This window comes from Polypterus senegalus, chromosome 13, assembly GCF_016835505.1.
Source record: "Polypterus senegalus isolate Bchr_013 chromosome 13, ASM1683550v1, whole genome shotgun sequence".
NCBI lineage: Eukaryota > Metazoa > Chordata > Cladistia > Polypteriformes > Polypteridae > Polypterus > Polypterus senegalus.
Window position 1 is genome coordinate 5,153,987 of NC_053166.1, and position 26,288 is coordinate 5,180,274.

The 26,288-nt window shown below is 50.2% G+C and overlaps 1 protein-coding gene across 1 annotated transcript in view; it reads right to left on the reverse strand.

Annotated features, from left to right (window-relative positions):
- Nucleotides 1-26,288, reverse strand: part of LOC120542671 — a 91,198-nt gene that overhangs the window by 17,790 nt on the left and 47,120 nt on the right. Inside the window, exons 22-35 of the mRNA XM_039775276.1 lie at nucleotides 24,465-24,611; nucleotides 18,594-18,656; nucleotides 17,540-17,661; nucleotides 16,107-16,282; nucleotides 13,268-13,376; nucleotides 12,560-12,622; nucleotides 10,346-11,004; nucleotides 9,677-9,780; nucleotides 8,425-8,568; nucleotides 8,109-8,270; nucleotides 5,751-5,849; nucleotides 5,345-5,662; nucleotides 4,331-4,464; nucleotides 2,378-2,577 (exon numbers count right to left, since the gene is read on the reverse strand). Coding sequence (XP_039631210.1) covers nucleotides 2,378-2,577; nucleotides 4,331-4,464; nucleotides 5,345-5,662; nucleotides 5,751-5,849; nucleotides 8,109-8,270; nucleotides 8,425-8,568; nucleotides 9,677-9,780; nucleotides 10,346-11,004; nucleotides 12,560-12,622; nucleotides 13,268-13,376; nucleotides 16,107-16,282; nucleotides 17,540-17,661; nucleotides 18,594-18,656; nucleotides 24,465-24,611 — 2,500 coding nt within the window. The remainder of the gene's footprint in view (nucleotides 1-2,377; nucleotides 2,578-4,330; nucleotides 4,465-5,344; nucleotides 5,663-5,750; nucleotides 5,850-8,108; nucleotides 8,271-8,424; nucleotides 8,569-9,676; nucleotides 9,781-10,345; nucleotides 11,005-12,559; nucleotides 12,623-13,267; nucleotides 13,377-16,106; nucleotides 16,283-17,539; nucleotides 17,662-18,593; nucleotides 18,657-24,464; nucleotides 24,612-26,288) is intronic.

The window sequence follows — 26,288 nt, forward strand, 5'->3', positions numbered from 1 at the left end:
GTGGCACAGAAAGTCAAATCAAAGTGATGCCCATCTTCAACATGCAGGGTTGGCGATGCCAGTCCACGCTCTGGCCCTGAAGTGCCCAGCTGGCCTCCTTTTTAAAGCCGATTAATAATAATAATAATAATAATAATAGCGGGCCTTCAGCGCATTAGAAAAGGCAGGAGCGGGCACGTTAGTCGTTTAAAACGCTTCTCTTTCATGTGGCAGGACTGTGAAGACACGACTTTGACTCGAAAAATGCCAACGTTAACTAAGCGGAGGCTGTGCCCAAGTTTAGCTCACCGTCAGGAACGTTGTGATCGGAGAAGCTTTGGCCCAGTTGGACTGCGGAGAGCCCAGCTGGGGCTGCCAGCCTGCTGTCTGGTTCTGTGTCTGCCCTCCGTCGCCCGCCTCATCCATAGCTTGTGCTTGGGCACACCGCCTTTCCCAGACACTCAAGGAGGTGGCCATTGGTCGCGTGCCACAGCTCGTTTTGGGGGCCGGACACTCGCTGACCCTGGTGATTCTGCTGCGTGGCGCCTCCTTTGCCCACTTGTGCGCATTTGAGTTTTTAAGAGAACACGCCATGTTTCTGTGCCATGCTGAGCACATCGTTTATAAAATAATGAAATGAAATCTGCCATCTCTAGTGAGGAATGTCACGTCGGTGGTCTGACTTGTAAAAGTGACTCGAGCCTTTCATTCGAGTCTTTCCGTCAGTCCGTTGATCAGATAAGACCTCTGCTTGCAGGCAGTCGGACCCCCGAGCTGGAATTGAATGGCGGACCAGCAGCCTGACTTTGTTCCGAGTCTGTCTGAGGACCGAATTGTGAAGAGACCACAGGCAGTCCAACACCATGTCAAGGAGCATCAGAGACGGGGTCTGTCCTGAGGGCCAAGCCGGACCATAGCAGACCGAGCCCCCTGGCATCAAGACAAGGGGCTTATTATCAGGGAGCTTCATTTTACTTTGTTTTGGGCACAACTGGAAATCCTGCATTAGCTTTAGGAGTAAAAAGGAACTTCCTGCTCTGCTGCTCCGGCGCCAACTCGTCACCGGGGGGTCACAGATGTGGACAAATATTTCAAGACAATGGCGCTCGACGTCACTACTCTGGTAGGTTAGGAGCACAGATGGCATTCTGTTCCCGGTCTGCATAGTGAAACAGAAGAATTGGGGTCTCTCTGGGACCCCCTAGAGTGGCTAAGATGGGATACTGGGGTTGAAGCAAAAACCTGCGGCCCTCCAGGACCGACACTGCCCACCCGGCCCTATACTTTGGTGTCAGAAGTGGGATTCAGCACCGCTAGTGCTTGACTCGGCTGATTTTGAGAAAGAAGACGAAACTCACTGGCGTCCCAAGGTCAAATCTGAGGAAGGCTCCCTCTTCACCTCCTGATGCCTACTAATGAGCCCGGGGGCAGAGCCGCTGGAATGTGACGTGAGTGCCAGGATCACTTGGGCCCGACAGTCGGACCACCGGTAATAATCCAAACTCGCTAGTGTGTCTCATGCGGCTGAATGCTCAGCTTGTGCCCTCCAGCCTTTTATGTGCCAACTCATTTGGGTGGTGATGCTAAGAAGCACATGAAAACGTGGAATAAAGTCACGGAAAAGGGGCGACTCGAGGGCACTTGTAACTGGGACAACTGGTGTAATCTAAAGGGCAGTCCTGTCTGGATGAAGGCCAGCAAAGAAATGAAAAGTGGGGCTCGAGATTTTAGATGTTGGGACAATCGGACGTCATGAGCTTCGACAGTGACAGGTAGTCGTGATGCGATAAAGGAGGGCTTTGTAAGTGACGGGCGCCTTTGAGGACGGACACAGTCACAGGGTGACTTGGGTGGGCTTGGCATTGCGACTCCTCGTGTGTCATGTCACCTTCCACCGCACTTGTCACAGTTCTATTGTATTGAGGAGGACTTGCGTTCTGCTCTGTGGATTGTCTTGGATGGACCACCCGGACAGGGGTCTCTCTTTGAACTGCCTTCCCCAAAGAGAGAGTCAAGGCTTTGGGGGGCCTGTTAAAGCCCACTGCGGCTCTCCTTGTGTGATAAATACATTGCATTGTATTTCAGGACACCAAAAACGCGCCAACCTGAGCAGACCCCCTAATGTCCCACCCAATGCAAATCTGAGCATCTTGAACGCTGTCACCTCAGAGAGGACCTGTGCAGAGGAGAGATGCTGGGTGTATTGGGACACGGGGGGCTGAGGACTGGAGAGGAGAGGAGAAGACGAAGGCCCAAGATGAGGTCTACGGTGTGGTGAGAGGGGACAGGAAGAGATGGGACAAGATGATGATGATGATGGTGGTGGTGACCCCCAACAGGGGCAGACGAAGCGAAGAAGAACCAGAAGCAGCCATGACACCAGGGAGCCGTTACTTACACGAGGAGTCCTTGGCGTCCGCGCTTCTGCTTTGTTCTTCGGCCATTTCTTGCTCGAGGAGTTTGGTTTTGAGCTCCTGGATCTCCTTCTGCTTGACCAGGGCGGCCTCTTTGATTTCCGATAAGATGTAAGGGTAGTACTTCATGGCCTCGTCAAACTTCTTCTTCGTCAGCACATAAAGCTGGCAGTTTGTTGCTGCCCTGCAGTTTAAGAAGAAGAAGAAGAAGAAGGTGGAGGAGACTTTCGTTCTGATTGCTGCTCCCTAACCTCTTTGACTTTCAGTGCCACACAGTTACGCTGGATGCCAATGTCACCCTGGACTGGCACACCTGACCGCACGGTCTTTGCCATGCTGTGGACCCCGGACAAGCTTTGGTTCAAATCGGCTGGAAAATGTGAAACTGGAAAGTCGTCACCCAGGCACAGTGCAAGTGACGTCCTCGGGTGACGACACAGGATGAAGCCCAAGGGGTCTTACAAGCAAGTCTGAGGGGGGCTTCCATCACACTTTCTTAATTCTCCTTTAAACATTTGAGAAGAAACGTTCTGCTGAAGAAGGTCATGTGGAGTCCATCACCCAATCAGCTGAGCTCCTCCATTTTAATACTTTTGCTTTCTTGTTGGGACCCCAGCCTCGCAGACCCCATTTTAAACCACATGACCAGGTCGGCTATTCATTTCAAATTTACAAGACGACGTCCTGTGGAGAAGAAACTCCCGAGGTGTGAGATCTGAAGGAGCCCACAGAGGAAAGCTGGCAACCTCCAGGAGGCGATCAGAAAAGCCAGAAAACTGAGCGTTGGCATCGGCGGAGGGCATTGAGGTTCGGGCGACTTTCGTGATTTCCACGCATTGTTTCGAGTTATTTTTTGGATTTTGCGTCTTTTCATTATTTTGCCATTCACTTTCGCTATTCCCTAAAGGGCGGAGCTACATTGTGTACGTGTTGCTAGGCAAGTTGCTGTCATGTGATCGAGCTGTTTAAGATGGCGGCTCAGAGTGATCAAGGCGTGTTTACGCGACTTTCTTTTTCGTTCGGCTCTCTTAACTTCATTTTTAGCCGTGAAAAGACCCTCGGCCTACAAACGAGTCATTCACGGCCCACCTCACCGACACTTGGGGCTCTCAGCGCTCAGATTGGCAGCACCCCGGCTAAACGGGCACAAAGTGTAACACGACAACGATCTGCACGCCAACTCGGACGTCACGTCTTGGCTTTGATGAAACTGACGTAAAAAATACAAACAAACTGGCGGGCTGGAGATTTGGGCAAAACCCAACGTCCGATTTCATGACATCGGCACCCGTGTTTTCAGCGCACCTGAAGCCCTCGTCTCTGTGAAGACGGAGCCCAGTGGCCTGGCATGTGGTGGCCGTCACGGAGTCCCCTGAAGGGTCCCAGCTTGGATTGGCGTCACCTCTGACCCCAAATCAACGGTGCTGTGAGTGTGCGGGCAGGGAGGGAGGAGCCCAGGGACATCGGGGTGGAGGGCGCAGACTGCCGAGTGACCCCAATAGTCCTCGCTTTCTTAAGAGCCTAAAATCGCAATGCGTCACACACAAAACACTCCATGTGGATGACACCTGCCTGTGTCACGTGTCACTACTGAGGGTCATCCTAGCACAGGCAGGCCATCACGGTCGACATCAAAAGCCAAACGCGTTCAATCAAAAAAATCGAGTGGCGTCCACGAAGTCTCCAATCGGACGTCATGAGCTTCGACAGTGACAGGCAGCTGTGATGCGATAAAGGAGGGAGGGCCCTGTAAGTGACAGGCACCTTTGAGGACAGACACAGTCACAGGAAGACCATGGAAGAGCAGACCCTCCCTCCGCTGGCTGGCTGGCTGGCTGGGGGCCGTGGAGAAGTCCAGAGGCCCACCTGCTCATCCACACCACGCCAGCTGAGAACATCTGACCCCCTCAAAGCGACCGCAGGGGTCCTCATTCTACCTGACTGTGGCGCTCTGTGGCTCGGAAAACAGCAGGCTGCCTTCTCCAAAATACTGGCCGGCCGTCAGGGTCACCATCACCTGCCTCTCGTCTTGTGAAAGGACCTCCACCTCCCCTTTGTCGATGAAATACATCTGGAGGAAAGAGAAGAAGAAGAAGAAGAAGAATTCAAAGAGACGTCCGCTCCACGACCCCCTAGTGCCCCCCGGTGCCCGGACCCCCCATTGGGATGTCGGCATGAGGAGCAACTCGACACTGCAAACCTGCGCTAAACCTTCTGCGCCTTCCACATGTCACCTCGTCCCTCTCTGCAGTCGACTGTCGAGGGCTTCACGTTCGCGTTGTGGCCGACTCGCTGTTGCGCTCGATTTCGATTCGTGTCTTTACTTCTGGCCGTTGTCCCAAAAGCTCCTCGTCATCGTCTGTGTCTCAACTTCCATCGAGTAAATCGAGCTGCGGTAGAGCGCGGCCGCCACTCACAAACCCGCTTGAGCGCCATGGTGGGCTGATGCTCAGGGTACTTCTGGGGAAGGGGCGTGGCACCGAGCTCCATTCTCGCCACTCAGGGTGGGCACTGCCCTCATAATGGCCAGACTCGGGTACTGAATGAGGTGTAATGTGAAATGTCCAAAGCAGGAGAGGCCTGTGTGATTATTAGTATTATTAATTATTATTAATTATTGTTATGAAGAACATGTTTGTGGTGAAGCCAGAAATCCCCAAAGCGTCATCAGAATTTCCAAGGAAACTACAAAACCCCTCCTCGCCTCACCTGACATCATTCCTTTGAGCTGGCAGCGGGCAAAGGGCACTTCCTTACTGCTCCTCATCTCGTCTTATCCTGGTGGGCAACTCTTATGAGAGACGCCTGACCAATCGGGCGCAGATCTGTGGCTGGACGTCTGACTGAGTTTTGGCGAACAAGATGAAGAATGAAGAGAAACGGCAGGGCTGGCACTCATGGCTGCCAGCTGCTGCACTTGAAGGGGCCGACTGGCATATGCCATCACTTACTTTCTGTTTCTGCTTCTGTTTGTTATTAACGTAGACGGCCAGGCAGAGATCGGAAAAGCCAAATTCAATCTCGGCCCCCCCTGTGTCAACAAGGCTACCTGCTCCTGGACCGTGCCCGCCTGCGCATTCTGTGCCCACCTCGGCCTCGGCCGGCCCCGTTGTGCTCACCTCCTCGGCGTAGTCGTTGCTCTTGAAGATGGTGTCGTAGGCCCTGAACAGACAGGGCCGGATCTGCTTGGACAGCAAGCGGATGAATCCTCGGTCCGTCTCCAGGCTGGTCAGGCTCTCCTTACTGAGGGTCTCCTGTAAGATGGGACCCTAAACGGCACAGAACGGCACAATTTGAAGGATGGCGCTTTGCGGTCCTGCGCTACTCGGCACTCGCACGCACGCACGCACAACTCACACTCAGCTTTCCAGACAGCGAGCGCTGGGTTGGGGTTAACTTCTCGGATTTCTGGTACTTCTTCATTTGGGTCTTCTTTGAGATGTTCAGCCCGAAAGCCTGAAAGATAAAAGCAAAGCGTGATGAGCGTCTCGCGGTGCCAATCAACAATTCAACGTTTAACGAGGGGGCACACAAGCCGCAATACGCCTTTCGTTAGACTGGTTTTTACTTCTCCACCCAAGGGCATTTCATGGAGTTTGAGTTGGTGAAGATCAACACAAACCCACGCAGGGTCGGGCGAGTAGATTTTATAAATGGCGCCCGTCGGCTTTACTTTGAACGGAGTCGTCGGCGCCAGGCCTGTGGACACCAAACGGAGAGTTTGCCATTGGAGAATGTCGAGGGGGCCGTCGATTACTGCTTACAAAAATCGCACTCTTCAGACGCCATCGTACGGCACCCCGGAGCGATCGCCAGGGTAAGGGTCTTTGTTGAAGAGCCCAACAGAGTAGGAGCCACCACTCCGCCTTACACGTCATTTAAATGAAGAAACTTAATGTGGTCACACAATTCGGGGACATTCAAACTCCGCTGCGCTCGTGTCTTTGAGATTTTGGGAGTTACGGTTACCGGTTCTCTGCTTTGGCATTTTGAAGTACGATTTGGGCTCCGCGCTGGGCGAGTTTGTGAAGAGCCTCAGACTGTCACTAAGACATCCCGTCGTGTCAGACCCCAGAAGGGGAGACCACCGGGGACGCCTCACATTACATCTAAAATCCTGTTTAGGCACCGATATTTGTGTTTTGGGGCCTTCAGATACACAAAGACAAACCGTAGGCGAGTGGAAGATGACGACGATGATGATGATGATGATGATGATACCATTTATCTGCGTGCTGATTGGTGCAGGCTGCTGTGCTCCTTAGCTGTGTTATGCAAATGAACCAAACTTTCTTAAGGCCGTTGCTTTGCTTTATTCTTCAGTCGTGTTGTGCTGACCTGAGCGGTGCACACGGTGGGCTCCCGCAGGCTTGGGGGGGACGTTTCTAACGGAGATCTCGACTGTTCTTGTTAGAGATGACCGGCAGCTCAACCCGACCCGGGACGCCCTTGACATGCAGCTACTTGTGGGCACTGCCTCCCCAAAACACCAGCTGGCAGCTTCCCTGGAGTGTCTGTTGGGCTTCAAAGGGGCACCAGTGACCCCCTAGTGTCCACATTCTTTATTTCATTTCCCTGAAACTTAACGTTTTGGTTTCCGTTTCTACAATTCTGATTTCTGGCTTGTTTCAAGTGTTTCATTTCCTGCTCCATTATTTTTAAGACTGTCCCACGTGGGCCATCGCTGGCCGTACAGTAGCCCACCAAAATGGCAAAACGAATCGCACTGGAGGAAGAGACCCACAAATTGTGACGCCGGTCAGCATGCAGCATCAGTTTACCTGACTTCTCATAATGAGTACCATAGCAATGGGCATCCACATCTAAATGGTGCCACGTGTATCGAAAATAACAATGACGTACAACTACTGGCATTACGAGAAAACGGAGCAACCAAATAACCGAAAGGAGCAACCGAAAGATCTCAGCTGACCTGCTCTGCTTTTGTCGGCCATACTGACCCGGCAGCACTGCAGGATAAGCAGCCTGGGGTCGGACTCGGGCTTAACGGTGATTACATTGAACTCCCAGCCCAAGTCACGTGCAGGGGGAACACACGGGGGGCTAACAGACGGGAAGGAGGGGCTAACTGCAGAATGCAAAGCACTCTGGGAATGTCGCTGAAGGATCGGCCCCTTAGCCTCACCCTATATGGCCTTGAGGGCGGGTGACATCAGGGTGGTCCCGCCCTTAGAGAAGCCCCAGCGTGGCCACCGCTCACCTGAAGCTCGGACCCTCTGCATGTCCACACGCCATTTCAAAGTCGTCTACGTCACGGTGTCGAGAGAGCCGTCGTCCTGTCAGCAAACAAAACACGAGGACAGAAACAGAAGGAAGTCCGTCTGTCCGTCCATCCATCCATTATCCAACCCGCTATACCCTAACTACAGAGCCAATCCCAGCCAACACAGGGCACCAGGCAGGAAACAAACCCCCGGGCAGGGCGCCAGGCCACCGCAGACAGAAGGAAGTCGGAAACCGAAACGAAGCCAAGCACTACGAATACTCGAGAAACAAACCAACGACCCCAGGAGGACAAACCATCCACCGAGAGAGGAAGGGACGCCGCGGAGCTGCACAACTAACTGCCACACACCTCATCGAAGTGCCACTCGCCGTCACATGACACCTGACTGCACGTCTCAAGGACAAAATAAAAATGAGCAACACGAGGAATGACGTTAACGCCCCGGCCGAGTTCGAGCGCCACGTTACCTTCGTGATGAGGTCCGCGTAGACAATCGTGGAAATATCTCCAAGGAGAGAGGATGGCAGGTAGTCGAAGAGAGTTTCCGGGTCGATGCCGCTGGTCTTGATCCATTTGAAGTCGTAGTATTTGAGAATGTTATTTCGTATGGACCCTGTAATATTATGGCTCTGCGAAGTGGGAAATCGAGAAGTCGGTAAGACGCACAATACCGTGGAGAGCGTCAAGTCGCTACGTTCATCAGCCTGAGCGGTGACCCCATGCTGGCGTGCCAAAGGGGCTCCGACTGGGCCTGCCAAGCCCAGCGACTGAATGGCACAATACCTTTAAGAAGTGAAGAATGGAGGAGACTCTCTCAGAGTAAGATGTCCTGGCGGCATTGGCATTGGCAAGGATTGACGTCCCCACTCCAACCATCCAGCCAAAATGCACGGCACCGACCACCATTAGACAGGTAAGGAGAAGATCCTGGAAATAAAGGGTCCGTTTAGCGGCCACATCAGGTGCCCATCACTTATGGCTTGAATGGCCAACACAGCAATTCCTTTGCAGCAGCAGGACCACCAGTGCCCATTTAATACGTTTTAGAGTTCAACAGACGTGCAGGGCCTTGGAAACGGGACTTGGGGAGTCCCAGATATAGGAACTGTCACCATCAGACGTGCAGGAGGCCCTGGCGCTTACTGGCACACCTTAGTGACCCCACATTGGCAACCTTATAAATGCAGGAGGACCTAGACCCCCGGGGGGCACAAAGAGCTGGGCTGTTGCTTCATCCATAACATTTTTACAATGAAGACGACGCTGTAAAAGGGAGGGTATGGACTGGGTGGCATCCTGGCTAGGATGGACAGAATATTTCTGAGGCAGTAGGTTTGGGTCAGTGAACCAATGTGTGCCAGCATCATTGGCATCCCCTACCCTAACGTCTAACCAGTCATTACAAGGGATGGTACTAATGGACAGACAGGCATCTTGCCAGGGATCATTGGTTCTTTACCCAGCTAGGACGCCCATAGAAGAGTTGGGCATCCTGCACACAATGGGATTGTAATACCAAATGGCGGGGGGGTTAAGGACGGCCTCCTGTCCTATGTACATAGCTGCAGGGCATCATGGGAGATGTAGTTCCACTGGATGGCCCTGCTGGGTTGTATGGGAGTCACCAGGGGGAGCTGTTGGAGGATGAGCTCTAACTTTAGGGAGGATCCACCGGAGCTGTGAGAGGCTGTGGCACCAGATGTACTCCGGGGTCCGGGACAAAGAAGGCCGCCGTGCCTTACCCAGGGTGTCAGAGTCGAGTGTGGGCAGGAGAGGGCGAGCTATGATTGGACTTGTCATTTAAACAAGAAGGAATTCCACCAAATCGGTACGTCTAATTCAATCTGGGACGCCCCCTATAGGCCACAACACATAAAGGATTTAAAGCTGAACCAGCCGCCCCAGTGGTCACCTGCTGCCAGCCACCCAGCTTGTGAAGGTACAAGAGAAGGACCCACTGAGGCAGGAGGTGGCACAGATTAGAACGTAACTCATGCCACATACCATCTGATCTTCTTCCTTTGGCAAAACTCACCATTCTTAAAGAAGCAGAGTGCAAATCGCCGTAGCCAACCGTGAAAACCGTGGCTGCTGCAAAGTACACACACGTGCTGTACACTTCATAGAAAGTGGCGTCATCTGTAAGAAAGAAAACCCGTGTGAGAAGGCTGGCCGATCCACCCGTAATACAGGCGAGCTCAATGGGTGCCCGTCTGCAGCGCCAGCCCAGACCTTCACACACAAGTTAGGTGGGTTCGGGCCATCCTACACGGGTACTTTATGCCCATTTTTTCAGGACGTGGGTGCCAGAGACCACTCTGCCTCCATTGTCTTCTTTCTGAGCTCAGGGTGCAGTCGGGCTCAGGGCAGGAAGCGGTGCTTCAATTTGGGGGTGCCGGGTTGCTGTTAACCTCCTTGGCGTTACCCCTGAACGTGACTTGGCTCTCGGAATGAATTCAGTGTAATTACGGTGAAGCCCGAGTCCGACTGGTACAGTGTACACCTCTTGGCACAGTACCCTGCTGCCGTCTAGTGGAGGCAATCGGATGTGACTCGTTAATATTCATGAGTGGGGCGGAGCCATCAACTAACACACAATGGCATGTAAAGGAGAAGTCAGTTTTAGCAAAACCTGCAGCTGAGCGGCCCGAGACCCCACAAAGACCCGCGGGACAGTCGTTAAGGTTTACGAGTCTGCACTCACCGAAGGAGATGATGTAGAGAGATGCGATAGTCGTCACCCAGGACCCCGGCTGGCACATGTGTTTGGTCACCGGGAACGTGTACGTCTCGTTCTGATTGATTTTAAAGTCCGTCCCGGGGTTGCAGACAACGGCAAAGCAAAGGCAGGCAGACAAATGAATGAAGAACACCATGTAGATGAAGAACTTAAACATGGTGACGGAAACCTTCTCGGTGGCGATGCCAGACTGCCAGTAGTGGAAGGCCAGCGGGATGCGGTACAGCTGAAGAATGTGCGTCGTCCTGAGGAGCGCGTAGAAGTGCAGGGCCTTGTCGTTACGCAGCAGCTGCCCCTCGTAACGCGGAGAGCCGAAGAGCAGAAAGGAGACCTCCCAGGGGAAGCACGAGGCGAAATCCACCAAAAAGCTCGACCTGGCGTAGTTTCTCGCCGTCTCCAGCGTGTCCACGACCAGCTTGTTGCCCTGGTAGAAGGCGACGTGCAGACGCACATAAATGTCGATCCAGGAGATCAGCTGCAGAAAATAGCAGATGGCCCAAATGGTGATGCTGGTGTGCGCAAAAGCAAACAGGACAGAATTGCCGACGCAGACAAACACGGCGATGATGATGCGGAAGATCTCCCATCTGATGTAGAGCAGGTTACTGGGCAGGATGGCATTCCTGGAATTGAAAAAGAGCAAAGGTCAGACACACTGGCACCCTGGCGTGAGTCACATCAAACGGCGGACGTGTTCTTCCTTCACCGTAGACTTTGTGTCCTATGGAAGACACTGCAATGCCCGTTGTCTGTTAGGGGGACAAAGGGGACAATAGCACCGACCCCGGAGAGGAAACCCTGACCGAGTACCGGCTGACATGGGGGGCTACCACAGTGTGTCTAACACGTCCGTGACGTCAAGTGCCACCCATCATATCTGCCTGCGTGTTTTATTGATTAATTGTGAGAATTGACCAACGAGGACATGAGGACTCGGGTAACAGACAAGACCCCAGTTAGAGGAGGTCTACACCAGGGGTCTCCTTCAAGCCTCTTTAATCCCAGGAGTCAACGCATCACTCAGCAAATCAAAGACCAATCCGCCCCCCGGTCTGATGACACTGTGAAGAGGAAGGATGGAGAAGACCGAGGGGTGAAGACAAATAAGAGGAGGAAGAAGACGACGACAACAGAATATTTGAGGTTTAAGGGGGATCAGGATTCAGAAGACCACCTGCAGGAAGAGCTACGGAAAAGAGTGGACGAGTGTAACTATCTGAGGCATCCTGACCACCAGAGTGCGACGTTGAGGGATCAAAGAAAGAAGGTGAAGCTTTCAAGAGCAGCAATGATGTGGGGGGCTGAGACAGTGGGGGGCAACAGGAGAAGAAGAACCTGGAGGGGCAGAAAGGAGAAGGTGGAGATACAAACAACAAGTGAGACCATCAGAGGGACAACACAAGACGGAGAGACACCCGAGAACGTGGTGTGGATGAGTGACGAAGACAGACAAGGAAGATGTGGGGAGAAAAGAAGGCATGATGGGATTGGAGGTCCAGTAGAAGAGAAAGTGAGGGAGGCCAAAGCAGATGTGGATGGAGAAAGAAAAAGAAGATCTGAAGGAAAAGAGGAGGTGCCGGAGCCAGCCGTGTGGGCGAGGCTCACCAGGGACATTGGTGCCACCTTGTGGGAGTGGGAAATGATGAAGACGAAGGCCAAGAAGAAGAATAGCTTTTTTTAGCCTTTGTTATTTTCATTCTTATTCTGCTTATTTTCCTTTTCTGTGTTTTCTTCGTTTTTCATGTTACGTTTATTTACGTTTGTTGGAGGCGGGGCCTCACACAGTGGGATTGCGGAGCGGGTCCTGCAGGGTGCGCCTTCTTCATCGTGAGGTTTGTCTTTCTGATTTCCCGATTGTTTCCCATTGTTTCCCATTTTTTTGTGAGAGGACTGGGAGAAAGTCGTGGAGGAGAAAACAAAGAAGGGTCGATGTGCCACAGAAACGGTCATCAAGCCACACCCCTTGTGTGATTCATGTTGGCACACAGAACATAACAGAAAGCAAATGGGCGATAACCGCCCCCCCAATCCACGACTATGGAGCTCGGCGCTCTAACTGCTCAACGTCGTACGATGGCAGCTCAAGAAAGGGCCAGTCAGTCAAAGGACAAACGTCCAGCTTGGCAAAGCCCCCGCGGCGTCACCTCATCACACAAAATGAACGGCCGTCATACTCACTTCATCAGGATCATTTTAGGCAGCGTTGTGAGAAGAAACAATTCGACGCTCTCCTTCAGCGACCTGCGGAGCACAAATGACAAGTGACGTCGATAACTCAGCACGAGGAGGATCACAGATGACAAGAAATGACGTTTGAAGGAGGGCGCCGACGACATCGTGACACAAATGGAATCACAAGCTTTACGAAGGGCGGCCCCCTTACAGCTCCACGCCTTTTGAAATTGGGCGGCCAATCAGGGAACGAGCAGCGTGCAGTTGGGGGAGGGCCTCGCGGTAAACGCGAGCCAATCAGAGTCAGCGTTTTTAAAGATCTCCGCCTTCACTCCTCCTCCTGGCCACACCACCTTGGAGACGAATGTCTGCATTTTAATTCAAAATGTCACCGTGTGGGCGCAGGCCGAGGGTCTCGGCGGGACAGCGTCGGGTGACGTCGTCGTGACATTCCGTTTCCTTTCACCCCTCCATCCGCCCGTACGCTGTGTTGGATGAGTTTCTGTTTTGTCGTGTGTCCCGTCCCATCACGTTGTATTCCTTTATTAATCTTCTCCTGCTGGCTTACAGACACTCACTAAAGTGTTAAGCCTCGGACCTCCTCGGGTTAAAAGGGGCTCTAAAAATCCGAATGTCTCAATGGCCGATGTGCCCACCCGCTGTTAAAAATACCCAGAAACACATCTGCGATGATCATAAAGCACGTGAGCTTACGAGGGACGGTGCTGGATCAGCTTAATCCTGCTGGTTTTCCTCAGTCTCTCATCCACGGTTTCTTCCTTCATCCCAGCATAAATTGGAAAATTCCCAAAATCTTCAACATCTAAGGAAAGAAGAAGAAGAAAAAGTGCGTGTGAGCAAAGTCCTCGTCTACTGGCCCAGCAGCTGTTTTGAGCTCGACTCCTTACTATCATGAACTTCCCTGAGCAACACAAGGCCCAAAAATGCCCACTAGAGGGGGCAAAATCATCCAATGCCAGCGCTAGTAATGAGAAGGGCAAACGTGAAATCTTAATAAATAAAATGTCAAAAAGAAACTGCTGAGGGGCACTAAAGTGAACTACAGGGAGATCCAAAGGAAATCCCATTGGCCAAAAAACAGAATGCGGGGTCAAAACCCGTAAAAGGCACAAAAGAAACTCGTCGACGGTGAACTGCCAGGGACTGGGGGTCTTCCTCAGACTTTACAGGACTGACGGCAGGTCCTTGACAGTGGTGGGCACCTCTTGGAGAAGAACCCACAAAACACATGGAACGTACGTAGCAGAAGATACGTCGACAAATCGAAACTAAACGATCAACAGGGACTTGCGGTCAGGGGAGGCAAAAATTCAAAAATTAATAACGATAACAAAAAATCAGCTGCCAGCGCTGTGAGTGTGTGTTCTGTTTGATTCCAATAATCGTAATCGCCAACATCGCTGAATTGGCGCATTTCCTGTTCAAATACACGGGAGAGAAACACGAAGTGCGGCACGAAGAGTCTCACCTCCCCTCGGACGGCGCTCTCCTCTCACACTCACGGGGTTGACTGGCGCGCGCCTGTCGCTGTCTCTCTGCATGTCGCCAGTCTGAGGTGCGCAGACACGTTTATTACACACCCTGACACTCCACAGTCTGCCTAATATCTTTAATGAATGTGTCTGACGTATTTAGTCTCGCTGATCGGACATCAAACCGCAGTGAGAAGGCACAGAGTGGGGCAGGCAGTACCGCGGCGCCCTGCAGGGGGCGCATGTGACCTCCAAAAATGGGAGATTAAGAGTTTTAAAACTAAAGGAAAATAAGGAGGAGGTGACAAGAAAGTGACGGAGATTTTCATGGAGAAGGATAAGCGCATAGACGTCATTTACAAATAAAGGAAAAGACCAGAAACGGGTTTCAATTTTGTAAAAAGTACGATCAGACTAAGCAAAAAACAATCCAATATATTAAAAACTAAATTTTGAACTTAAATAAAATATTCTTTTGTTTTCCTTGTTATCTTTTTGTTGAACAGTTTGTATTACAATTGATTAAAACATCAGAAAATCTTTCTACACCACTCTGTACTTTCATTTGTATTGATGAGCTGGAATTGCGGAATCGCAAAGTGAGGACACGTGGAGGGGGAGGAGCAAATGCGCTGTCTCTCGCTCGCTCGCTCTCCTTCACTCTCTCTCTCTGTCTCTCTCTATCTTTCTCTCTCTCTCTCCTTCACTCTCTCTCTCTCTTTCTCTCTCTCTCTCTCCCTCTCTTTCTCTTTCTCTTGCTCTCTCTCTCTCCACTCTCACTCTTTCTCCTCTCTCTATCTTTCACTCTCTCTATCTTTCTCTCTCTCTCTCTCTCTCCACACTCTCTCTCTCTCGCTCTCTCTCTGCTCTCTCTCGCTCGCTCACTCTCTCTCCTTCACACACTCTCTCTCTCTCTATCTCTCCACTCTCTCTTTCCTTGAGACGTGAAACATGACCAGCAGGGCGACTCTTTGGGGCTCCTAGATTTGTAAATGTCGCTCTGATGGAGTCGCCAGCCATGAACCTCACCGCACGTCACTGACGATCAGCAGAGTTAGCCGGCTGAACCCTGGCTGAGACTCAACAGTTTCGAGGTGAAAGCCAAATTTCTTGCTTTGCTTTGCTCCGTCGTGCTTGAGCTATTGAATTTAACTGAAGACGTCACTGCACGGTGTGACCAGATCTTCAGGAAATGACACAATAAACCGTAATACAGAAACATCAAAAACGAGTTCAGCAAAACTCAGAGCAGGCCTCACTCCAGGCAGCCTCAGCCCAAACTCAAATGGTGGGCTTTCTGGCCTGCACAGGCCGAAAATGGGGATCAAGGGAGAGGGTGACAGTAAACCTCTGGATTTAAAGGACAAACACAAACAAGGACCCCTTGTAGTGGGCGTAGGAGATCCCCAAACCCAACTTACAGCCACACAAGTGCCATTTTGATTTGACCAAACGTCTTAAGATGGCTTCCTGCTCCTTCTCCTCCACAATACTTTGCGATGCCATCGGGTTTCTTTCCTTTTCTTTTCCTTCCTCCAAATCTCTCGACTCAGCAGGGCAGCGCCTTTCCAACCCGTACTTGTGCCGCAGTGATGTTGCCCCCACCCAGAAGCCTCCTTGTACCCAAGCAGACCCCAACTGGTCTGCCCGTCAGGACCCCAGTTGGCAGGCTGCTCCATGGGCACACAAACAGGGATGCTGCCACTCCGTGTATAGAGTGAACACTGGTAAGGGACCCGGATCCCCCCTGGTCCAGATGCCAAGCGGACATCGCCCACCCCCCACCCCCGTGACAATATAAATGTGGCATGTCCACATTTGGATTGTCAAGTGCCATCTTCACTGGAGTTCTGAGTGGCCACTTCTCATGGCTGAATGCCACCCGCAGGTCTCAGTCCAGACACACATCTGCAACCCAGCTTCAAACATAACAAAGCCTGTGCCACATGGTGCCCCCTTATGAGCCACTGCCAAAGCGGCACTGCAGTACATTATGAGCCCTTGAAGTTCAAATATAAACGTAAGCCCCCCAAACGCGGAGCTGGAGACCAGAAACTCACAGCAGTTGGACTTCTTGCAGTAGCGGCGCCCCTGATATTGCAGCAGCACCTGCTTCTTCCGCTCCACCTTCTCTTCAAAGACGTTCTTCCTCTTCAGCTTCTCCTTCACCAGATTGTCCACGTGCTTCATGAGGGTCTTGCAGTACGTGGAGTTGTCCTGCAGCGAGTCGAGCTGCCTGAAAACACACAAAGGCGTGGAGAGAGAAACGTTAGGGAAGAAGACGAGCGGGAGCCGCTCCTGTCCTCGCAGTGGTCTCGGGGGTCTCGTCACTCTGGCCCCCTAGTGTCTCTCCTTATTAGCTACGTTTCTGCTCCATGCGACATGAGAGAACATCGAAGTCGGACTTTAACGCCTCACCTGAATGTCCAATTTTGAGACGTCGCGCCGGTGACACCCCGCTGTGCGGCTCGGTTTTTACTTTCGCTCATTTGTGTTACACGGGCAGGCGAGGAATTCGATTTACAGGCAGATCAGCCTTCGAGGGTCCGTCAAATGAAAGCTCCGCGAGCGTCATGTCACGCATTGAAATGTTACGGCGACTCTTGGCGTGCATTTTGAATCTCACAATCGTGGAGGAGACGTGCGAGCTGAACTGTCCCCATAGTAGCGGCGGTCCGTTACAAAATGTGCATCTTGCTTGTCACGGGAGAGACGCACACGTGTGACACAGCGAAGGACCGTAATGACAGAGGCCAGGCCTCCTTAGCCTCACCTCAACTCCTCTGGCCTGCCTCGGCCTCCACAGGCCCAAAAAAACAAACTGAAAGGAACCAAAATATCCAAGAATACGACAACGGCGGCACAGCAGCAATACGGAGTCAACTAAAGGCAATCCTGCGTGATCCTCAATGTGTGACGCAGACGATGGATTATGAATGACAGACGAAGTGCACATTTAATTTGATTTAAATAACGGCGGCCAACTCGCCACCAGCAGATAAAACAAAGACGTCGCGTCGCAAGTAACCAAAAACGAGGAGCGCTCAGAACTGCTCCAAAACAAAGAGACATCTTCAGAACCTAAAGGGGTGCATGTGAGCGGTGAGAGTGGAGATACACAGGGGTGGCCATCAGAGCCTCTTAGCGCAGGTCAGGAAGGGAGAGCTGGGACACACCAGGTGACCAGGACCTCCCATTCTGAGGGACCTTCGGCCTCTGGTGGGTCTGCAGGACGTAGAGGTTTAGAAGATCAGACTAAACGACGCACTAGTGAGGCCTCCTCGGAAGTATTGTGTGCACTTCTGACTTGGTGAGACCAGCAGGGGGTGCCACGGAGTCCAGAGGGCACGAGGTACCCGACGTACGTGAGACACGCTGCAGACCTTTCACCAGGCAGATGGTCCTCTGAGGTGTTTGACCAGCGAGGCCTCCCCACCCGCCTACCAATTCAGTCTCGTCACCCACACTCCATACCCGACCATCGGGCACTCACTTCTGCAGAGTCGGGTACTTCAGCAGGATCGACTGCACTCGCTCAAAGTCGGTGATTAGGATGTCGCAGACGGTTTTCGCACGCACAGTCACCACCGATGGCTTGCCAAACAGAAATCCGAGCTGGAAATAAAAGAAAGAAAGCGTCACTCATTACAAGCGTAAACTGAATCCATGCAGTCAGCGCAGCGACTCCCACCGGCGGGGGCTAAAACGCTGGAACAAAACCCCAACGTCCCCAAGAACAAAACCTCAACGTCCCCAAGAACAAAACCCCAACGTCCCCAATAACAAAACCCCAACGTCCCCAAGAACAAAACCCCAACGTCTCGGGCAACTGTGGCAGAGAGCAGAGGCCCAACGGCGGCGGTGGCAGCAAACCCGTTAAATTGTTTAAAGGATTGCCAGAATGCATCTGCTTGGCGAGCACATGTGACTTTCGTCACCTCAAAAGCTCAAATGCCACCACTCCCCACTGCCAGCCAATGACAAAGCTGCTTCTGAGTTTCACATTTGCATATTGCAGGTAGTGCGAGGTGAGGGTCGTTGTAGTAGACCACCCACCGTTGGGGCCGAGACCCACGAGTGTCACCAACTCGGCTGGAGGTTCCCGACACTGCAGCACATTCTCTTCATTTGCTTTGAGACTGGAAGCCGAGTTGCCGTCAGACCCACCGTGGAGTTGGTGCCCATGGACGGTGGGGCTGGAGAACGAGATTAGCAGGCTGCCCGCCCATCCACTTCAAACACGCGACTGTTTAGGACAATTGGGAAGGAGTCATTGGGCCAAACGCTAAGCCAGCTGATGTCCAAACGCCACTCACTGCGACGCATTCTCCATTTACTGGTGGACGCCGTAGACAGTGGCACAGCGTATGGCCCGTTCGGGTGGGCCGCCTCCATCGTGTCCTTCCACCCTCGCGCTCAGATTCATTCTTGGAGACCTGCTCCTTTACTAAGACCCCAGCAGCGAGAAGGCCCTGGGCGACTCATCACAGATGGACGGTCACCAGATACGTTTGGTGGGTATCTGTGACGTGACGTGAACCCATTACCTCTCCAAAGTACATTCCGGGGGTAAAGGTGCCCATGATGTTGGAGAGATCTTCACTCAAAATCTACAAGAGAAAAAGAAAAAGGACAAAAGATGTGACATGGAGATGCAGGACCACGATAGCCCAAGCTGAGGTCTGTCTCTTTAGTGACTTTCTCATTGTCTTTGCTTTCTTAGTTGTCACAGCAGGTCAGCACAAGTGAGGTGACACCTGAGGCCCATCACAGTCCTGTCACCATGTGGTGGACATGTGGCGTCACCACATGCGGGGGCCGACTGTTTGGCTGTTGCTTTTGTTGCATTTCATGGACCAGCTCTAGAAATGCTCCTTGTGGGCGGAGCCCCAGCAGGCGGGGCTTCAGTGATGTCACGGCTGCTGGATCTGCCCTCTGGCTTTAAAAGGCCGAAGAGCCCAGTGGTGGTCCGCTGAAGTGCGTTGGGGCCGTCACTTTATTTGGTTTACTCGCTGGATTTGTGTTTTCCTCGGACTGCCTTTAATAATAATAATACATGTTATTCATATAGCGCCTTTCATGCTCGACCCTTTCAGGCCCCTCCTTTTGTTTTGATTTTTTACCATAAGACCCCATGTTGCCTTTACCAGCCAGAGGTTTTCCACTTTCTCATTTTGCTCATCTCTTTGCTTATTTTAGAAGACAAGAAGCTCTTTTTGGGGTCTGCTGGGCCCAAGCCCAGGGGGTGGTAGTTGGGGTCTGGCCTGCTTTAATGGCGAGTGTCAATGTTCAGGGTGATGTCTGATATGCTGATCTGTGTCTTCTTACTGAAACCTGGCTTAGTAAATGTGACACTGTTCCCCTAGCTGAGGCGTCACCAGATGGATACTCGCTCCTTCATAAGTCTAGAGATTCTGGTCGAGGAGGAGGCCTTGGAATAATTCATTGTAACAAAATGCAAATCACTCCTAAAAATTTAGGCAACTTTACATCCTTTGAGGCATTCATTTTAAATATTAAAACAGATTCCAACACAATTATAGTGCTAGTCTACAGACCACCAGGGCCATATTCATTGTTCATGACTGAATTTAGCAACCTTCTGTCTGATTTGGCTATAAATTATGATCACGTGGTACTGATGGGGGTTTTAATGTACACATTGATGTGGAAACTGACACTTTTAGCAAATGTTTTACTTATTTGTTAAATTCAGTAGGATTTTGTCAGATTGTCAAAGGTCCAACTCATAATCATAACCATACATTAGATTTAATTATAACTTACAAAGTTGAAATTCAAAATTTAAATATTACTCCATTAAATGTAGTTATTTCCGATCACTTCTTAATTACGTTTGATTTAGTTCTGCCCATGCCAGCGCACTCGCAGATTAAAACAAAGACAGTGCGACATCTAGATTGTAATTCTGCTTCAAAATTTATAGATACCTTGAGTAAGTCGAGTGTAATTGTGGAAAACCATTTAGATCAGTTAACATCAAATGTAAACGTGGAAAACAATTTAGATCAGCTAATATCACATTATAATGTGACCTTGAGAGATGCTCTGGACACAGTGGCTCCCCTAAAACAAAAGTGATCAAAGCACATAGAAACTCTCCCTGGTTTAATGAAAATACTCGAGCTCTTAAATTAGAGTGTCGAAAACTGGAGCGCAGATGGAGAACAACAAAGCTACATGTCTTTCAAATTGCATGGACAGAGAGTGTTAATAAATATAAAAAGCCCTCTTTAAAGCTCGCTCAGAATACTATTCTACATTAATAGATAGCAATAATAAAAATCCTAGGGTACTTTTTAGAGCAGTGGCTAAATTAACAAATGGGAATTCAGATCAACAGTGCAAAATACCAACAGATATTAGCAGTACAGACTTTATGAACTTCTTCAATGAGAAAATTAAAAATATAAGATCCCAGATCTCAGCATCACAGTACAAACCAAATACTAGCTTAGCAGACCCTGTCACATTGCATTCAGCACTTTAATAATTTTAATCCTGTAACTGAGCAGGAAGTCTTAACTTTAATTTCGAAAATGAAGCCCACTACTTGTTCCCTAGATCCAGTGCCAACAAAACTAGTAAAAAGTGCAATGGATGTTCTTGTAGCACCTATTCTAAACATTATCAATAGTTCATTACTGCATGGCACGTACCTGATGCACTAAAAGTGTCAGTCATTAAACCTTTACTTAAAAAGTCAGACCTAGACCCACACATACTAAATAACTATAGGCCTATTTCAAATTTACCATTTCTCTCTAAAATACTAGAGAAAGTAGTCGCCAGTCAGCTTCAGTCACACCTTACGCATTACAATTTATTTGAGAAATTCCAGTCTGGCTTTCGACTGGTCATAGTACAGAAACGCACTAACACGGGTTGTAAATGACATTCTGATATCCTCTGATGAAGGAAATTCCACTGTAATTATGTTGTTGGACTTAAGTGCAGCATTTGACACCATTGACCATTCTATTTTACTGCACAGGCTAGAAAACGATGTTGGGCTTACAGGCCCGTGCTCGCTTGGTTCAGTTCTTATTTATCAAATCGATTCCAGTATGTACAGAAATGTGCAGACAGTACTCCATCATTATACACAGAAGTTCAATATGGTGTCCGCAGGGCTCAGTACTGGGACCTTTACTGTTTTCACTTTACATGCTTCCACTGGGATCTCTCATTAGGAAACATAATGTTAATTTTCACTCGTATGCAGATGACACCCAGTTATACCTTTCATTTAAATCAAATGAAGTTTCTCCGATGTTGTCTTTAATTAGTTGTGTTAGTGAATTAAAGGAATGGATGAATGAGAACTACTTGTCTTTAAATACAGATAAAACAGAGATGTTAATTGTTGGAGGGAATGACGCTGATCACAGCAATATTTTGTGTCATTTAACTCAGTTGGAATCCCAATTAATTTTACTGAATCAGCCCGCAATCTAGGAGTTATCTTTGACTCTAGCATGTCATTTAAAGCGCATATTACAAAGTCGTCCAAAACATGTTTTTCCACCTTAAAAATATTAGGAAATTAAGGCGCTTTCTAAATAAACAGGATTGTGAGAAATTAATTCATGCATTTATCTCTAGTAGGATTGACTACTGCAATGCGGTGTTCACTGGCTGTTCAAACTGTTCTCTATACAGCCTCCAGTTAATCCAAAATGCGCTGCAAGAATTATTACAAGAACAAGAAAATATGAACACATAACCCCAGTTCTTAAATCTTTACACTGGCTCCCAGTTAAATTTAGGGCAGATTTCAAAATCCTCCTTTTAACATATAAAGCATTAAATGGCCAAGGTCCGGCTTACTTGTCTGAACTTATCATGACTTACAAACCTGAGCACATTAAGATCTCAAGATGCCGGTCTGCTTAGGATTCCAAGGATTAATAAAATAACAGTGGGAGGTCGAGCTTTTAGTTACAGGGCCCCTAAACTGTGGAATGGTCTTCCTGCTTCCATAAGAGATGCCCCTCGGTCTCAGCCTTTAAATCCCGGCTGAAGACTCACTACTTCAGTTTAGCATATCCTGACTAGAGCTGCTGATTAACTGTACATACTGCATCTCTGTTGTTAGTCATTAGCACTAAACATAAGTAACATGATAATTATATTTGAATACTAACCCTCACCTATTCTGTTTCTTTTCTCGGTACCCAAATGTGGCCATTGATGCCACGGCCCACCTGCCAAGTTGTTTGCCTGCCTGTGGTAAAGTCATCCCTGATGGAGGATCACAGGAATCATGGGAAAGAGGGTCCTTTCATCGGAGCAACGTTTCAGCCGTGGCATGGCCAAATGGAGAGGCAGCTAGATGGATGAGGTCTCCAGGACTCTAAAAATATCCAAACCTAATTATGTCATATCATCTACTGTTAAACCGTACTTCTAAAATTTTATTATTATGCTGTCTTAAGGAATTGTTCTGTTCTGTGTATTGTATTGACCCCTACCTTTGACACCCACCCTACCTGGAAAGGGGTCTCTTTGAACTGCCTTTCCGAGGTTTCTTCCATTTTCCCTACAAGGTTTTTTGGGAGTTTTTCCTTGTCTTCTCAGAGAGTCAAGGCTGGGGGGCTGTCATGAGGCAGGGCCTGTTAAAGCCCATTGCGGCACTTCCTGTGTGATTTTGGGCTATACAAAAATAAACTGTATTGTATTGTATTGTATGCTGCAGAGACTCATGGGAAGTGAACGTGAGCTCTGGGTTATTAAACTGGGTTTGCACAGATGGGCGGGGGGTCTTTTGGAAATTGTAGTTTTTGTCTGTTTGTATGAACTCTGAGGTAAGGGGCACAGGGGCACATTTTGACTTTCCAGGCATTTATTTATTTCTTTACGCCTACTTTTGGGTGTCACCACTGAGTTTGATGGTGCAGGACTGGTGAAGAGTCCAGCGAAGGGTCGCCACGGGCATTTTAAACAGGTGACATTGCCCAGCCGTGACTAAAGGTGGCATATCTCTGAGGGTAGAGTACTACAAGTAAGGTGGCAATTCTGGGTTTCGAGGACCCTAAGAGGGGTCGTGATAAACCGTATCGGTCACAAGGGACAGCGGTGGGCTTTTGTGCCATACCCAGGCCATGGAGTGGGCCACTTGACATTGGTACAGCACACAGGCTGTGACACCCCAGTAGTTAAAGGTTGTGCAGCCGCATCTCCCTCTGACCTTCAAGAGAGACCCCCCACCGTCTGATCAGATGCACAAATACGGCGGGGTCTCCACAGACACTCCAAAGTGGGCTCGCCTCCCCCCGATGTAATGTTCATCACTCTCAAGAGAGACCACCACCCTGCCCTCTGATTTATTGTAAGAATATGATGGCGAGCCCCCCACTCCCAGCCTCTCCCTTCAAAATGGTTTAAAGTTTGAGTCAGCCAGGATCCCCCTTATTTACGTCTTATTTACGTCCGTTTCGTTTATTTTTTTGTTTCCTCTTTTAGTTTCTCTGTCTATTTATCTTTTTTTTTATGAATTTTATGAGTGGCTCCTCAAGAGGCGGGGCCAACTGCCCATCACCAGCAGGCGACTCCCCCTCAGCTTTTGAAAAGCCGCAGTCCTTTGCGGTTCATTGAATGCGCAGGCGTTTATTGCTTTCATTCTGGATGATGGAATTTTCCAGATTGTCTTCTTGGAATTCTTGGGATGCATTAACCCCTGGATTGCCTTGTTGTTTCAGGCTGCTCCTCTCGCCCTTGTGCTGCAGTTTTGTGATAGTTAGACTTCTATTAATAAAGAATCTACATTTGCCCTCTTTGCTTCTAGATGGGGTTTGGTGGTCTGACCAAGTTGTGGGCTTTTCTAAGTTATTTTCTGTTTGTTAAGAATCCCCAAGTTGATGGGAGAAAAACACCAGGAGAAGGCCCAAAGCTGACAAAGCCAGGGGGCGCTGAAGACTCAGTGTGTGCCCACCTCGGGCTGCTGCCACAGCAAAGACTCAAAGCGCCTCTGGACATTGACAATGGGACTGGGGGGATGATTTGGGATTCATGGGCACCGTTGACAAGGAGACCTCTCTGGACAGTGTGGATCATCGGTGGGGGGACAGTCTTACTGGGATGGTGTCCGTATGTGTTGTCGGGTTTGACTGGATGAATATTTGGGATAACACGCAGTCGGCCTCGTGTGCTGCCCAATAATCGTTTTGTAAGCCACACAGGACATGAAGTGACATGCCAGTGCCAGGGGTGACCGAGTGGCCACTGGGCTGTGCAGACTGTTGTGTGTGGCCTCAGCACTAAGCGGGGTCTGCTTATTAACATGTCAGACAGCTAGGTGCCATTCAAGAACTGGTCATTTGTGTGCCCCCCCCCCCACTTTAACACCCGCTAAAGGAGACGCGTCACCTTCGAGTGACACCAAAGCGTCTTTGTACCTCGCAGATGCCCTTCCGTATGCAGAAGAGCTCCCGGCTGACCGTGTCGCTGTACTGGATGATTTCGCCTTTGGGGTAGAAGTACATGACGGAGGCAAAGGCGAGGTCCTGGATGAACTCCGGGTTGGCTTCGCTGAAAAAGGGAAGCTGTGGGAAGAGCAAAGAAAGCCGACTGTAAAATCCACCGACGGGCACCTTAAACTCTTAGTGCTCCTATTTATTCCCTGATGTGTCCCACAGTCCCAGTTAGGCAGTTATCTTCCCGCCGTGCGTCACAAAGACAATGCAAACACATAAATTCAACGACGTCACCACACCAAGCCGGTGACAAATCACAAGCATGTCACTCGGGGGTCCTGCAGTAACGTCCAGACTCATCGAGACACACAAGTGGAGCTCACCTAACCACCGTTTGCAGTTTTCGTCTCCATGTTACAAAAAGGGGACAAAGTGGCACAAGATGACGTCCAGAAGTGAGTGAGTTGTTGTGATCTCCTGCCTCCATGGCGCACATCAAGGGGAAGTGGGCTTTCAAGACCTCCAGCATAAAAGACCAGACCCGCCCTTCATTCTGGTCAAAGCCGACTGGGAAGGCCACATCCCCAGGCAGCCTGGTCCCAAACTCAAAGGTCAGGCCTTCAGGCCCAAAATGGCTTCGAAAACAGAACCAGTAATATGAAGGAGGGGGGAAACAAACAAAATTCCTACAATTATTTTAATGACTTTAAAAAAGAAACACAAAAAGGCAATCTAAATGTCGCCATAGCGACAAAGCAAAACCAATCCAAAATGGGAGCCTCTTAAATGAAGCAGGGGGTCAAAAACCAGGAAATCCAAAGAAGAATCCTAACTTTAAATCAGGAGTGAAACCCAGCAGTGCCAAAGCTACACCTGCAATGGCCCCGCCCACAAGTGCATCACCAGGTGGCCCCACCCCTTGAAGCTCCCTGCTAAGGGGACAGGGCAGAGGACCGGTGACAGTCAAACGATACAACAAAGACAAACCGAGAACAAAGACAGAAAGAGACTACGAAAATGAAGAAGAGCTAAACGGCGGCCTGGTGGGAGTAACGAGATCAGGATTCAGGTCCTCCCTGTGTCTGCGTGAGTGTGTGTGTGTGTGTGTGTGTGTGTGTTCACTCTGGATGGTGGTGGGACAGGCTCCAGACCCCCGCCACCATGCTAAGGATTAAGTGGGCTTAGAACCTTCAGCCAGGGTAGCAACCTACATGCACCAGTAGGGCCGACTCAGGACCACGGAGAGCAAAAGGGAGATGGCGACTGAAGTGAGAAAGGGGGCGCCATCGAGAGGACCTCAGCCGTCACCTGCTAATGCTGCGCGCTGCAATGGCGGTCATTCAGAAGACACCGCTGAGGCCTCACCTGGAGTCCGGTGTGCACTGCAGAGCTGCTCTCCATAAAGTCCAGAGAAGAGGGGATTGAGGAGAAGACCCAAATGGAGATTAACGGCTGAAGAAATGGTGGCAGCAGTTGGCACGGCGGACCCCAGCTAGTACTTATTAAAGCTGCAAGCTAAGAACGAGGGACGTCTGGACGAAGTGGAGTGGTGGACAGCAGGACTTTAGGGCCTTGGAAGAGGACTGGCAAGCTGGCCGGGCTAAGTGGCCTCTTCTCATTGAAACTGCTCTAGTGGTCTCAAAGGCATCATCTCAGGAGATCAGACCTGAAGGAGCCGGCCTGAGCCATCTCTCCACGTGTCCAAGATGAAGAGCGAGGTAGAAGAGGCTGGGTTACCAGGACAGATGCCACCTTTTTTTGAGAGCACTTTACAGTTTGATTCTGTAAGAGGTGGGTGGCATCACA